Below are 16,730 nucleotides of genomic sequence, written 5' to 3'. Positions count from 1 at the left end.
TCCTGACCCAAAAAGGATTTGGGGGGGTGGGGAGTTTGCAAAGTTATTGTGTGTGTGTGTGTGGGGGGGGTTATGGTACTGCTACCCTTACTTCTGAGCTGCTGCAGGCGGCGGCGCTGCCTTCAGAGCTGGGCAGCTGGAGAGTGGTGGCTGCTAGCTGGGAGCCCAGCTCTGAAAGCAGAGCCACTGCCAGCAGCACTGCAGAAGCAAGGATGGCAGAGCATGGTATTGACACCCTTACCTCAGCAATGCTGCCTGCAGAGCTGGGCCCTCAGTCAGCAAATGCCACTCTCTGGCTACCCAGCTCTGAAGGCAGCAGCACAGAAGTAAGGGTGGCAATACCATACCATGCCACCCTTACTTCTGTGCTGCTGCTGGCAGGGTGCTGCCTTCAGAGCTGGGCAGTCGACCAACAACCATCTCTGTCCGGCCATCCAGCTCTGAAGGCAGCTCAGAAGTAAGGGTGGCAATACCACGTCCTCCCTAAAATAACCTCGTAACCCCCCCCTGCAACTCCCTTTTGGGTCAGGACCCCCAATTTGAGAAACGCTGGTCTCCTCCATGAAATCTGTCTAGTATAGGGTAAAAGCACACAAAAGACCAGATTTCACAGTCTGTGACGCATTTTTCTTGGCCACGAATTTGATAGGGCCCTATATGTTACACAAACATGAATGCTTGTGTGCACAAAGATATGTCGGTGGGAGAGTTTCTCCCACCAATATAGCTTCTGCCATTCACATAGGTGATTTTATTATGCTGACAGGAGAGCTGTCGGCTTAGAGCGTCTTCACCAGACATGCTGCAGTAGCGCAACTGCATCGATATACTGTACTGCTGCAGCACTATATGTGTAGACATGTCCTAACACTAATGCAGCTTTCTCTCTCTCTCTCTCTCTCTCTCTTTTTATATTATATAAATATAGTGACAGGGTTGGACCAGATGGCTACAGGAGAGTGATAGAAGGCAGATATATTAGCTCCAGGTTAAGCAGGTCCCTTTTCCCTGGGTAAGGTAATAGGGGCAGTTCCAGAACAATCAGGAACTTGCTGGAACCAATTAAGGCAGACAGGCTAATTAGGACACCTGGAGCCAATTAAGAAGCTGCTAGAATCAATTAAGGCAGGCGAATCAGGGCACCTGGTTTAAAAAGGACCTCACTTCAGTCAGTGGGTATGTCTACACTACGAAATTAGGTCGAATTTATAGAAGCCGGTTTTATAGATATCAGTTTTATACAGTCGATTGTGTGTCCCCACATAAAATGCTCTAAGTGCATTAAGTCGGCAGACCGCGTCCACAGTACTGAGGCTAGCATTGACTTCCGGAGCGTTGCACTGTGGGTAGCTATCCCACAGTTCCCGCAGTCTCCACCGCCCATTGGAATTCTAGGTTGAGATCCCAATGCCTGATGATGCAAAAACAGTGTCGCGGGGGGTTCTGGGTACATGTCGTCAGGCCCCAGCAGACAATCGATTCGCGCCTTTTTACCTGGGTTACCTGTGCAGACAACATACCACGGCAAGCATGGAGCCCGCTCAGCTCAGCTCACCGTCACCATATGTCATCTGGGTGCCAACAGACGCGGTACTGCATTGCTACACAGCAGCAGCTCCTTAACTTTTGGCAGTGGATGGTGTATTACGATTGATATCAGTCATCGTCATATTCCTCTGTGAGTTCAATCAGAGGCATCTGGGAAACTTCTTCAGCAGATTCCTCTAAGAAATACTGAACCAAACTTTCCACTCTGGGCATCTGATTCTTCATTTTGTCTCCAGGAGACCAGGCAGTCCTATTGAACCGTCTTGACGATGATGGCTAGCCGTCGTAATACAGCATTTTCTGCCAAGCACCCAGAAGATGTGGATGGCTATCAGTCATGCTGCACCGTCTGCTGCCAGCTTAAGATGTAAAAATAGATGGACCAGATTTGTTCTGTATTTATTTGCTTCCCCCTCCCTCTGTGAAATCAACGGCCTGCTAAACCCAGGGTTTTGAGTTCAATCTTTAGGGGGGCCATTCTGTGTGACAGTTGTTTATGTTTCTCCCTGATGCACAGCCACCTTTGTTGATTTTAATTCCCTGTACCTGTACGCCATGTCGTCACTCACCCCCACCCTCCCGCCCTCCGTCAGACACTAGTTTCACGCCTTTTTTCAGCCCAGACGCCATAGCAGTGGGATCAGGGAGCCCGCTCAGATCACCGCGGCAATTATGAGCACTATGAACACCACACGCATTGTCCTGGAGTATATGCAGAGCCAGAACATGCCAAAGCAAAACCAGGACCAGGCAAGGAGGCGATTGCAGCGCGGCGATGAGAGTGATGAGGAAATTGACATGGACATAGACCTCTCACAAAGTACGGGCCCCAGCAATGTGCAAATCATGGTGTTACTGGGGCAGGTTCATGCCGTGGAACGCTGATTCTGGGCCCGGGAAACAAACACAGACTGGTGGGACCGCATCGTGTTGCAGGTGTGGGACGATTCCCAGTGGCTGCGAAACTTTCGCATGCGTAAGGGCACTTCCATGGAACTTTGTGACTTGCTTTCCCCTGCCCTGAAGTGCCAGAATACCAGGATGAGAGCACCCCTCACAGTTGAGAAGCGAGTGGCAATAGCCCTGTGGAAGCTTGCAACGCCAGACAGCTACTGGTCAGTCAGGAATCAATTTGGAGTGGACAAATCTACTGTGGGTGCTGCTGTGATCCAAGTTGCCAGGGCAATCAAAGACCTGCTGATATCAAGGGTAGTGACTCTGGGAAACGTGCAAGTCATAGAGGATGGCTTTGCTGCAATGCGATTCCCAAACTGTGGTGGGGCGACAGACGGAACCCATATCCCCATCTTGTCACCCGGAGCACCAAGCCACCGAGTACATAAACCACAAGGGGTACTTTTCAATGCTGCTAGAAGCCCTGGTGGATCACAAGGGACGTTTCACCAACATCAACGTGGGATGGCCGGGAAAGGTACATGATGCTCGCGTCTTCAGGCACTCTGGTCTGTTTCGAAAGCTGGAGGAAGGGACTTTCTTCCCGGACCAGAAAATAACCGTTGGGGATGTTTAAATGCCTATTGTTATCCTTGGGGACCCAGCCTACCCCTTAATGCTCATGAAGTTGTACCCAGGCAGCCTGGATAGTAGTTAGGACCTGTTCAACTATAGGCTGAGCAAGTGCCGAATGGTGGTGGAATGTGCATTTGGACGCTGGCGCAGCTTACTGACTCGGATAGACCTCAGCGAATCCAATATCCCCATTGTTATTGCTGCTTGCTGTGCGCTCCACAATATCTGTGAGAGTAAGGGGGAGACATTTATGGCGGGGTGGGAGGTTGAGGCAAATCGCCTGGCCGCTGATTACGCGCAGTCAGACACCAGAGCCGTTAGAAGAGTACAGCAGGGCGCGGTGCACATCAGAGAAGCTTTGAAAACAAGTTTTGTGACTGGCCAGGCTACGGTGTGAAACTTCTGTTTGTTTCTCCTTGATGAACCCTCCACCCCCAGTTCACTCTACTTCCCTGTAAACTAACCACCCCACCCTCTCCTCCCCCCTTTGAGCACCGCTTGCAGAGGCAATAAAGTCATTGTTACTTCACATTCATGCATTCTTTATTAATTCATCACACAACTAGGAGGATAATTGCCAAGGTAGCCCGGGATGGGTGGGGGATGAGGGAAGGAAAAGGACACACTGCAGTTTAAAACTTTAAAACTTATTGAAGGCCAGCCTTCCGATGCTCGGGCAATCATCTGGAGTGGAGTGACTGGGTGGCCGGAGCCCCCCCCACCGTGTTCTTGGGCGTCTGTGTGAGGAGGCAATGGGACTTGGGGAGGAGGGCTGTTGGTTACACAGGGGCTGTAGCGGTGGTCTCTGCTCCTGATGCCTTTCCTGCAGCTCAACCATACACTGGAGCATATCAGTTTGATGCTCCAGCAACCAGAGCATCGACTCTTGCCTTCTGTCAGCAAGCTGATGCCACTTATCCTCTTCAGCCCACCACTTGCTCTCTTCAGCCTGCGATTCAGCCCGCCACCTCTCCTCTCGTTCATATTGTGATTTTTTGCACTCTGACATTGACTGCGTCCACGCATTCTGCTGTGCTCTGTCAGCGTGAGAGGACATCTGGAGCTCCAAGAACATATCATCCCGAGTCCGCCATTTTCTCCTTCTAATCTTCACTAGCCTCTGTGAAGGAGAAACATTTGCAGCTGGCGGAGGAGAAGGGAGAAGTGGTTAAAAAAAGACACATTTTAGAGAACAATGGGTACACTCTTTCACGTTAAATTTTGCTGTTCACATTACACAGCACATGTGCTTTCGTTACAAGGTTGCGTTTTTCCTCTTATATTGAGGGCTGCCGGTTTGGTGTGAGAGATCACTCACGCAGTGCTAGGCAACAGATTTCGGCTTGCAGGCAGCCATGGTAAGCCACAGTCTTTTGGCTTTTTTAACCTTCTTAACACGCGGGAATGGTTTCAAACAGTAGCGACCTCATTTCCCATACCAAGCACCCGTTGGGTTGGCCATTTAAAATGGGTTTGCAATGTAAAAGGAGGGGCTGCGGTTTACGGATTAACATGCAGCACAAACCCAACTACCCACCGCCCCAATTCTCTGGGATGATCACTTCACCCCTCCCTCCTACCGTGTGACTAACAACGGGGAACATTTCTGTCCAGCAGAGCAGGAACGGGCATCTCTGAATGTCCCCTTAATAAAATCACCCCATTTCAACCAGGTGACCGTGAATGATATCACTCTCCTGAGGATAACAAAGAGAGATAAGGAATGGATGTTGTCTGCATGCCAGCAAACACCGGGACCATATGCTGCCATGCTTTGTTATGCAATGATTCCAGACTACGTGCTACCGGCCTGGCGTCGTAAAGTGTCTTACCATGGTGGACGGGATAAGGCAGCCCTCCCCAGAAACCTTTTGCAAAGGCTTTGGGAGTACATGAAGGAGAGCTTTCTGGAGATGTCCCTGGAGGATTTCTGCTCCATCCCCACACACGTTAACAGACTTTTCCAGTAGCTGTACTGGCTGCGATTGCCTGGGCAAATTAATCATTAATCATTAAACACGCTTGCTTTTAAACCATGTGTAATATTTACAAAGGTACACTCACCAGAGGTCCCTTGTGTGCCCTCAGGGTCTGGAAGCACACCTTGGGTGAGTTTGGGGGTTACTGGTTCCAGGTCCAGGGTGATAAACATATCCTGGCTGTTGGGGAAACAGATTTCTCCGCTTCCTTGCTGTGAGCTGTCTTCATTATCTTCATTATCATCATACCCCGAACTCGCTTCCCTATTGCGTGTTTCTCCATTGATGGAGTCAAAGCACACGGATGGGGTAGTGGTGGCTGCACCCCCTAGCATCGCATGCAGCTCCGCGTAGAAGCGGCATGTTTGCAGCTCTGCCCCGGACCTTCCGTTTGCCTCTCTGGCTTTGTGGTAGGCTTGCCTTAGCTCCTTAATTTTCACGCAGCATTGCTGTGCGTCCCTCTTATGGCCTCTGTCCTTCATGGCCTTTGAGACCTTTTCTAATATTTCGTTTACTGCTACAGAGTTCAGCTAGCACTGATTCATCTCCCCATATGGCGAGCAGATTCCGTATCTCCCGTTTGGTCCATGATGGAGCTCTTTTGCGATCCTGGGACTCCATCATGGTTACCTGTGCTGATGAGCTCTGCGTGGTCACCTGTGCTCTCCACACTGGGCAAACAGGAAATGAAATTCAAAAGTTCGCGGGGCTTTTCCTGTCTACCTGGTCAGTGCATCTGAGTTGAGAGTGCTGTCCAGAGCAGTCACAATGAAGCACTGTGGGATAGCTCCCAGAGGCCAATAACGTCGAATTCCGTCCACACTACCCCAAATCCCACCCGCAAAGGCCGATTTTAGCGCTAATCCCCTCGTCGGAGGTGGAGTAAAGAAACCGGTTTAAGGGGCCCTTTAAGTCGAAAAAAAGGGCTTCGTCGTGTGGACGTGTCCAGGCTTAATTCGATTTAACGCTGCTAAAGTCGACCTAAACTCATAGTGTAGACCAGGCCAGTGAGGCGTGTGTGTGAGGAGCTGGGAGCAAGAGGCACAAAAAGCTGAGAGTGAGTAGGCGTACTGCTGGAGGACTGTGAAGTACAAGCATTACCAGACATCAAGAGGAAGGTCCTGTGGTGAGGATAAAGAAGGAGTTGGGAGGAGGCCATGGGGAAGTAGCCCAGGGAGTTGTAGCTGTCACACAGCCGTTACAAGAGATACTGTAGAAAGTTGCAATTCACAGGGCCCTGGCCTGGAACCTGGAGTAGAGGGAGCACCCAGGGAGCACCTGGGTTCCCCCCATCCGCCTCAACTATTTGAGACAAGAGGAGGTGACCTGGACTGTGGGTCCCACCAGAGGGGAAGGTCTCTGGCCTATCCCCCCGACCCACTAGGTGGGTCAGCAGAGACTGTGGGGATTGTTCTCCTTCCTTTCCCCATGCTGGCCAGTGATGAGGTTAGCTGAGTGAACAGCAGGTTTGAGCCGCTAGCAAAAGTGGCCAAACTGAGGGCTGCCGTGAATCTCTGAAGCAAGCAAATCCGCCAATAAGCGCAGGACCCACCAAGGCAGAGGAGGAACTTTGTCACAATATATATATATTGTATGCATGCATGCATGTATGTATATATATATATATATATATATATATACACACACACACACACACACACGTAGAACCCTATTCAGACTTTTACAGGGGCTCCAAGATTAGGACACAATCTTTAGACCTCCCACAGCAAAGTATTTCCAAGGCTGCATAATACAAAATGGGAAATGACTGCCTAGGAAGAAGTACTGCAGAAAGGGATATAGGGGTCATAATGGATCACAAGCTAAATATGAGTCAACAGTATAACACTGTTGCAAAAAAAGCAAACATCATTCTGGGATGTATTAGCAGGAATGGTGTAAGCAAGACACAAGATGTAATTCTTCCGCTCTACTCTGCTCTGATTAGGCCTCAACTGGAGTATTGTGTCCAGTTCTGGGTACCACATTTCAAGAAAGATGTAGACAAATTGGAGAAAGTCCAGAAAAGAGCAACAAAAGTAATTAAGGGGCTAGAAGACATGATCTATGAGGGAATACTGAAAAAATTGGGTTTGTTCAGTCTGGAGAAGAGAAGAATGAGGGGGGGACCAGATAACAGCTTTCAAGTACATAAAAGGTTGTTACAAGGAGGAGGGAGAAAAATTATGGTCCTTAACCTCTGAGGATAGGACAAGAAGCAATGGGCTTAAATTGCAGCAAGGACGATTTAGGTTGGACATTAGGAAAAACTTCCTGTCAGGATAGTTAAGAACTGGAATAAATTGCCTAGGGAGGTTGCGGAATCTGAATCATTGGAGATTTTTTAAGAGCAGGTTAGACAAACACCTGTCAGGGATGGTCTAGGTAATACTTAGTCCTGCCATGAATGCATGGAACTGGACTATCTGAGGCCTCTTCCCGTCCTACGATTCTATGATTCTATAAAACACTGAAATTTGTTAGTGATAACTTTAGACTTAGGCAGCAACTTTAAACAATAGAACTATGTACAAGGCTCCAGATGATTCCACTTCTGATCTTCTCCCTGTGAATTTACTCAGGGTGGGGTGGAATGAAGGAGGTCAGTTTACGGAAAGAAATAAATCAGGTAAAAATGTTCCATTCTGAGACATTTGGATCTCAAAGCTTTTAAGAGAAAAAGGATTTTTGCAGGGAAAATAAATTCTGTTGTATCTATATTATGCAAACTTTAAAAAACTGAACTGTATGCAAAGAAGAGAATAAAAAGAAAAAATTTCAAAGTGAACTTACTTTTACTGCATTACCGGGTCTACCTGGCCTACCACCTACTCTTTAGAGCAGGGGTAGGCAACCTATGGCATGGGTGCCAAAGGCGGCACACAAGCTGATTTTCAGTGGCACTCACACTTCCCGGGTCCTGGTCACCAGTCCGGGGTGCTCTGCATTTTAATTTAATTTTAAATGAAGTTTCCTAAACATTTTAAAAACCTTATTTACTTTACATACAACAATAGTTTAGTTATATATTATAGACTTATAGAAAGAGACCTTCTAAAAATTTTAAAATGTATTACTGGCACACAAAACCATAAATTAGAGGGAATAAATGAAGACTCGGCACACCACTTCTGAAAGGTTGCCAACCCCTGCTTTAGAGCAAAAACTATTATGCAATAATGATTATGACCACTAGAGGTTACCAGTGTTCCACAGTTCACTTTTACACTGAAAAAATGAAAATTAAAGCAAATTTAAGCCCTATTTTATCCTAATGTTGCTCTTTACCATGCAAATAATACTCATTTTTCATTTTGTGTATTGATACTGGAGAAATTATGACAAATCCTGGACTAAAGTTGTGTGTCAAAGATGAAAATATTTTATCCATTCATTGTTTTATTCAGAGAGCTGTTCTGTAGGATATTCAAAAGCTCTATATATTTGAATATCTCATTTTGCTGAAAGATTTGAAAAAAAAGGTAGAAAGCCAATTTCCTAGTGAATGGTTGCAGATGATAAAGAGCACATGTTTTTCCAGTAAAGGTCAGCATTTAGTTATGCTCAAAATTTTCCATCCAGAATTACGTTTTTCCCTGACAGTATAAAAAGAATATTATTAACTGGGCTAATGTCATCCAGGTTTGGTCAAACTACATTTCCTTTTTGGGCTGCATATATATATCACCAAGTAGTTGAAGAACCAACAAGAGGGGATGCCATTTTAGATTTGGTTTTGGTGAGTAGGGAGGACCTCATAGAAGAAATGGTTGTAGGGGACAACCTTGGTTCGAGCGATCATGAGCTAATTCAGTTCAAACTAGATGGAAGGATAAACAAAAATAGATCTGGGAGTGGGGTTTTTGATTTCAAAAGGGCTAACTTTAAAGAATTAAGGAAGTTAGTTAGGGAAGTGGATTGGACTGAAGAACTTGTGGATCTAAAGGTAGAAGAGGCCTGGAATTACTTCAAGTCAAAGTTGCAGAAACCATCAGAAGCCTGCATCCCAAGAAAGGGGGAAAAATTCATAGGCAGGAGTTGTAGACCAAGCTGGATGAGCAAGCATCTCAGAGAATGTTTAAGGAAAAGCAGAAAGCCTACAAGAAGTGGAAGATGGGAGGGATTAGCAAGGAAAGCTACCTTATTGACGTCATAACATGTAGGGATAAAGTGAGAAAGGCCAAAAGCCATGTAGAGTTGGACCTTGCAAAGGGAATTAAAACCAATAGTAAAAGGTTCTATAGCCATATAAATAAGAAGAAAACAAAGAAAGAAGTGGGACCGCTAAACACTGAGGATGGAGTGGAGGTTAAGGATAATCTAGGCATGGCCCAATATCTAAACAAATACTTTGCCTCAGTCTTTAATGAGGCTAATGAGGAGCTTAGGGATAATGGTAGCATGACAAATAGGAATAAGGATACGGAGGTAGATATTACCACATCCGAGGTAGAAGCCAAACTCGAACAGCTTAATGGGACTAAATCGGAGGACCCAGATAATCTTCATCCAAGAATATTAAAGGAACTGGCACATGAAATTGCAAGCCCATTAGCAAGAATTTTTAATGAATCAGTAAACTCAGGGGTTGTACCGTATGACTGGAGAATTGCTAACATAGTTCCTATTTTTAAGAAAGGAAAAAAAAGTGATACGAGTAACGATAGGCCTGTTAGTTTGATATCTATAGTATGCAAGGTCTTTGAAAAAATTTTGAAGGAGAAAGTAGTTAAGGACATTGAGGTCAATGGTAATTGGGACAAAATACAACATGGTTTTACAAAAGGTAAATTGTGCCAAACCAACCTGATCTCCTCCTTTGAGAAGGTAACAGATTTTTTAGACAAAGGAAACGCAGTGGATCTAATTTACCTCGATTTCAGTAAGGCATTTGATATGGTTCCACATGGGCAATTATTAGCTAAATTGGAAAAGATGGGGATCAATAGGAAAACTGAAAGGTGGATAAGGAACTGGTTAAAGGGGAGACTACAACGGGTCATACTGAAAGGTGAACTGTCAGGCTGGAAGGAGGTTACTAGTGGAGTTCCTCAGGGATTGGTTTTGGGACCAATCTTATTTAATCTTTTTATTACTGACCTAGGCACAAACCGTGGGAATGTGCTAATAAAGTTTGCGGATGACACAAAGCTGGGAGGTATTGCTAATACAGAGAAGGACCGGGATATCATACAGGAAGATCTGGATGACCTTGTAAACTGGAGTAATAGTAATAGGATGAAATTTAATAGTGAAAAGTGCAACGTCATGCATTTAGGGATTAATAACAAGAAATCTGGTTATAAATTGGGGACACATCAGTTGGAAGTAACAGAGGAGGAGAAGGATCTCAGAGTATTGGTTAATCACAGGATGACTATGAGCCGCCAATGTGATATGGCTGTTAAAAAAGCTAATGAGGTCTTGGGATGCATCAGGCGAGGTATTTCCAGTAAAGATAAGGAGGTGTTAGTACCGTTATACAAGGCACTGGTGAGACCTCATCTGGAATATTGTGTGCAGTTCTGGTCTCCCACGTTTAAGAAGGATGAATTCAAACTGGAACAGGTACAGAGAAGGGCTACTAGGATGATCCGAGGAATGGAAAACCTGTCTTATGAAAGGAGACTCAAAGAGCTTGGCTTGTTTAGCCTAACCAAAAGAAGGCTGAGGGGAGATATGATTGCTCTTTATAAATATATCAGAGGGATAAATATCAGGGAGGGAGAGGAATTATTTAAGCTTAGTACCAATGTGGACACAAGAACAAATGGATATAAACTGGACATTAGGAAGTTTAGACTTGAAATTAGACGAAGGTTTCTAACCATTAGAGGAGTGAAGTTCTGGAACAGCCTTCCAAGGGAAGCAGTGGGGGCAAAAGACATATCTTGCTTCAAGACTAAGCTTGATAAGTTTATGGAGGGGATGGTATGCTGGGATAACCTAATTTTGGCAATTAATTGATCTTTGATTATTAGCAGGTAAATATGCTCAATGGTCTGTGATGGGATGTTAGATGGGGTGGGATCTGAGTTACTACAGAGAATTCTTTCCTGGGTGTCTGGCTGGTGAGTCTTGCCCACATTCTCAGGATTTAACTGATCACCATATTTGGGGTCGGGAAGGATTTTTCCTACAGGGCAAATTGGCAGAGGCCCTGGAGGTTCTTCGCCTTCCTCTGCAGCGTGGGGCATGGGTCACTTGCTGGAAGATTCTCTGCACCTTGAGGTCTTTAAACCATGATTTGAGGACTTCAATAACTCAGGCATAGGTTAGGGGTTTGTTACAGGAGTGGGTGGGTGAGATTCTGTGGCCTGCGTTGTGCAGGAGATCAGACTAGATGATCATAATGGTCCCTAGTGTGGAAGTTGCCTTAATCCCAGATATAAAGCCAGTTTTGAGACTGCAACTCTTTTCTTAACATTTTCATTGCACCTAGGTACTACAACATAAATGACATTTTCAATAATCCAGGTCTCAATCATGGGGCCTGCTGTATGACTGCAGAGGAGAATAAGGGAACATAAAAAGCCCATCGTATATGGGCTACCTCCATCTCCATCCCCCATGTGGGGAAAGAGTAGCTGCCACTGGGCTACTCCTCCTCCTCCTCCCACAGAAGTGATCAGGGAATTGATGAGCAGAGATGTGGGCAGTCTTGGCACCACCTCCAAACTGCATCAATTCAGTCCATGCATTAAACCCAGTGCAGTCAGGGACACAATCCTGCATCACCAGAACGGTTAGCACAGATTACCTTCCCCCTGGAATGAAGTGAAAGCAGAAACAAGATTGTGAATGTTAGAGGCCCCAATTTAAGGAAGCACTTAAGCACATGCTTAACTTTAAGCATATGATTCACTTCAATGGGATGTGTTTACACATTTTCCTGAACTGAGTCAAGGACTCACAATCTGCTTCCTGTATTGCCCCTTTCTCAAGCTGCATTGTAAATTTATAATCTAGCCCTCAACGCTCAAACAGTGCTGGAACTGCTAATCGCAATAAAGTGAGTAAGAGGGAAGCTTCAGCTTTTACTCTTAAATACAGTTTTTTACTTCTTAAAACAGATCCTTACCTTTAACAATTTTGATTATATTATCACAAAAATGTACCTATATTACTGAATGCTTTAAAGTTATTTTATGTTATAATTGAAAATTCTGTATACTTACATTTCATGTTTCTTCGCATCTGTATCATACAAAACTGCATCATCTAGTTGCAAGGTTCTTTGGGAACAAGTCATCACTATTTCATGGTCATGTGATGCATATGCAAAATGTGTAAGTCGTGTCAATGTCTGCAATTCCACTAATGGATCTGACCAGTTGCATTCTAAAGTCATTTTCACTAACTGCAAATAATAGCAAAAGAAATATGTTCTCTTATGCTATAATTTTGATTGTCAATCAATTTTCATACACAGTATGCAAGTATATATTAAATATTTTATATGTCACCCAACAACTTTGTAAAGACTCAAAGAAAACAACATATATAAAGGTATGATTACATAATTCTATTTCTGTCCTTCTCTTGGTACTGCCCTGTACATGATATGACTTTCTCATGATCAGCGTACAAGACAAGCCCTGATTCAAATAGCAGTTTGCAGAGCCACCATCTTTTTTCATTCAAATCTGCCTGATTCACACAAATACAAATTTTTAAAAAATGTATATATAGTAATTTAAAGTTATCCTATCTTCTCTTTGTTGGTCTTTTACATTGCAAAATCTTTGGAACACAGCCCATCTATTTTTGCATCTTGTATAATATCAAACACACTGTGTTCACTACACAAACAAAAAGTTACTAATTACAGGCAAAGAAAAATGTGGAATGTGACCTACAGAATTAGAATTGGGAAAGAAAGGTTATTTATGATGACTATAGTTCTTGAAGAACACTGTTGGCATAGATTCCCACTCTTGGCATATGCCTGCACTCCATCCATTGAGTCAGAATCTTCTAAAAAATTTGGGGCTTGGTGCTGAATGCCAAACAGAAGGACTGAGGTTTTCAACTTTATTTTTAATTCTTTCACCTATTGGAACCTCTATTAGAGCCAAATAAGAGGAATCAGATTTTTAAAATGGTGCATTCAACATTATATTCTGTTTCTGAAACTAATAATAAATAACAAATTATCATTTGAACCTTTAGCTGGCCTTGAGGATCTGTGGGACAATTTACTCAAAGAACTATAGTTACTGATATGTAACATTTCTGCAAACAGCAAGGATACTTATATATAGACTTAGTTATGTCTAGATAGTAGCTAAGGGTCTTCTTAACATATAGACCATATAACCTGAATTCCCTGGTATTTGAGTAAAGCTTAGTGAAAATGACTGAGTTGGTTGGTGGATTGGTACAGGGGAAATTTAGTCAGGATTTTGGGGGGTTGCAGGGTTGTTTTAGTTTATGAAACTGTGTATGGGAGCTCAGCCATCAAGACCTAGATCTCATGAACTCTGCAGAGACTTATGGCTACTAAGAATCCAATCTTTAGGGACAGTTGATACAACAAGCTATCTGCTAAAGGTTTAAATAACAATTTCATCAGATTCATAAGTGGTAAATTTCAAGTCCCGAAAAAAGATTACAAATAGGTGGGAAAATATGTGCCACTGCTTTCAAAAAATCTCTTTACAGTAGGATGTAAAATATTAAAAACCCCTGTGTGACACATACGGCAACTGCTCAGTAATAACAACCATAATGTGATTAAATTTAACATCCTTATACGGGAAAAAATGCCTAAGAAACCCACCACAAAAGCATTTAACTTCAAAAACAAGGATGCTAGTTAATAGTAAATTTAAAGGAACAGTCAGAACAGTTAAATGCCTGCAAACTGCATAAACACTATTCTAAAACCGCCTTAATAAAGACTCAAACTAAATGTATACCTGTAGCGAGGTGATCACTCTGCTCCGGCCCTGGAAGGGGACAAGCAGCCCTGGGGAAGGCTGCAGTGGTAAAAGCAGCCCTGGAGAGGGCTGCAGCTCTGAAAGCTGGGCTGATTGGGAAAGCAGCCACAGCTATAGCTGGCTTAATAAGGGCCCAGCTGGCCCTTATAAGAGGGCAGTGGACCAGGAGCAAGAGTCTCCCTCTAGCTGAGGAGGGAGATGGACCTAGCTGCCTGAGTGCTAAAGGGTACTGGAGTGAAGCAGGGCTGGGGAAAGGCCAGAGGAGCTGGGGAGCTCTGGGCCAGCAACTCCCCAGGCTGCAGGGCCTTGTACAAGGCCCCTGGAGGTACTGGGTTGCAGAGAAAGGCAACAAGTCTAAAACCCCCTTGCCTGTGATGAGTGGCTTATACTGCAGTCTGCCCCAGGGAGCGGGGGCTAGTTGGTGACTGGCAGTAGCCTACGACTGAGGCGAGGTGGGGATAGGGGGTGGGAGTTCCCCGGGGAGGGGAGACCCTAAGAGTGAGGGGTTACTGCCAGGGGCAAGCACCCTGGGGTTGCAAGGGGCACCGAGTCCTGGGAGGGACACGGGGGCCAAGCTGCGGCAGGACACTGGCCTGCAGAGGGTGCTCCAACAGCTGGAAAAGAGCTAATTCCCAGAAGACCAGCAGGAGGCGCCGCAGGGGTGAGTCGCCATACCGCTACAATACCCCAAACTAAAAACAAAACAGTGAAGACCAAAAAATGCCACTATGGCTAAAAACAGAGTAAAACAGGTGGTTAGAGGCAAAAAAGCTTCCTTTAAAAATCTGAAGTCAAATAAGGAAAATAAAAATAAGTATAAACTCTGGCAAGTCAAGTGTAAAAGTATAATAAGGCAGGTGCAGAAAAATATTTGAAGAGCAACTGGCTATGGACACAAAAACTAATAGCAAAGATTGTTTTAAGTACAACAGTCAGTGGGCCACTGGATGATCGAGGTGCTAAAAGAGCACTCAAGGAAGACCAGGCCATTGCAGAGAAGATAAAGTAATTCTTTGCATCAGTCTTCACTGCAGAGGATATGGAGGAGATCCCACAACCACGTCATTCTTTTTAGGTGACAAATCTGAGGAACTGTTCCAGACTGAGATGTAGAGGAGGTTTTGGAAAAACATGATAATTTAAATATCAGGGGGTAGCCGTGTTAGTCTGTATCTACAAAAACAACAAGGAGTCTGGTGGCACCTTAAAGACTAACAGATTTATAAATCTGTTAGTCTTTAAGGTGCCACCAGACTCCTTGTTTTTGTATGATAATTTAAAGAGCAATACGTTACCAGGACAAGATGATATTCACCAAAGAGTTTTGAACTCTACTAACAGAACTACTACCTGGGGTACATAACCTATCACTTAAATCAGCCACTGTACCAAATGACAGGAGGGTACCTAATGTAATGTCAATTTTTTTAAAAAAGCCACACAATTACAGGCCAGTAAGCCTAACTTCAGTACCAGGCAAACTGGATGAAACTATAGTAAAGAACAAAATTATCAGACACACATAAACATGATATGTTGAGATAGATTCAACATGGCTTTTGTAAGGGGAAATCATGCCTCACCAATCTATTAGAATTCTCTGAGGGAGTCAACAACGTGTGGACAGGGGTGATCCAGTTGATATACTGTATGTGGACTTTCAGAAAGCCTTTGACAAGGTCCCTCACCAAAGGCTCTTAAGCAAACTAAACAGTCATGGGATAAGACGGAAGGTCCTCTGATGGATCAGTAACTGGTTAAAAGACAGGGAACAAAGAGTAGGAATAAATGGTCAGTTTTCACAATGGAGAGTGGTAAACATAAGGGTCTCCCAAAGTTTTGTACTGGAACTTGTCTTGTTCAACATGTTCATAAAATGATCTGGAAAAAGGGCTGAATAGTGAGGTGGCAAAATTTGCAAATGATGCAAAATTCCTTAAGATAGTTAAGTCCTAAGATGACAGCAAAGATTCACAAAGGAATCTCACCCAGCTGGGTGACTGTGAGACAAAATGACAAATGTAATTCAGTGCTGATAAGTGCAAAGCAATGCACATTGAAAAATGTAATCCAAACTACACATACAAAACTATAGGGTCTAAATTATCTGTTACCATTCAAAGAGATTGTGGAGTCATCATGGATAGTTCCCTGAATACATCCGCTCAATGTGCAGCACCAGTCAAAAAGGCTAATAGGAACCATTAGGAAAGAGATAGATAAGACAGAAAATATCAGAAAGACACTCTATAAATCCATGGTACACCCTCCCTATGAATACTGCATACAATTCTGGTTGCCTCATCTCAAAATAGATATATTAGAATTGGAAGAGGTACAGAGAACGGTAACAGGAATGATTAGGGATATGTACACCTTCCATACAAGGAGAGAGGAAAAAAAAAGACTGGGACTGTTCAGCTTAGAAAAGAGACAACTAAGAGGGGATATGATTGAGGTCTATAAAATCATGAATGGTGTGGAGAAAGTGTATAGAAAAGTGTTATTTATCCCTTTCCATAGCACAAGCACTATGGGTCACCAATGAAATTAATAGGCAGCTGGTTTAAAACAAACAAAAGGAAGTACTTCTTCATACAACAGTCGACTTCTGGAACTCACTGCCAAGGAATCTTGTGAAAGCCAAAAAAAAAAAAAAAAAAAAGGTTAAAAAAATTAGGTAAGTTCATGGAGAATATCTCCATAAACAGCTATTAGCCAAGATGGCCAG

The 16,730-nt window shown here is 44.0% G+C and overlaps 1 protein-coding gene across 5 annotated transcripts in view; it reads right to left on the bottom strand.

Moving 5' to 3' along the window:
- The window catches only part of CFAP46 (cilia and flagella associated protein 46), a 155,642-nt gene that overhangs the window by 92,289 nt on the left and 46,623 nt on the right, over nucleotides 1–16,730 (bottom strand). For all 5 annotated transcript variants that reach the window (XM_034776106.1, XM_034776107.1, XM_034776108.1 and 2 more), the window contains one exon: nucleotides 12,236–12,417. In XM_034776106.1, the coding sequence (XP_034631997.1) occupies nucleotides 12,236–12,417 (182 nt within the window). The remainder of the gene's footprint in view (nucleotides 1–12,235; nucleotides 12,418–16,730) is intronic.

Source organism: Trachemys scripta, chromosome 7 (genome assembly GCF_013100865.1).
Source record: "Trachemys scripta elegans isolate TJP31775 chromosome 7, CAS_Tse_1.0, whole genome shotgun sequence".
NCBI classification, from domain to species: Eukaryota; Metazoa; Chordata; order Testudines; family Emydidae; genus Trachemys; species Trachemys scripta.
This window is presented reverse-complemented; position numbering and strand designations above follow the sequence as displayed.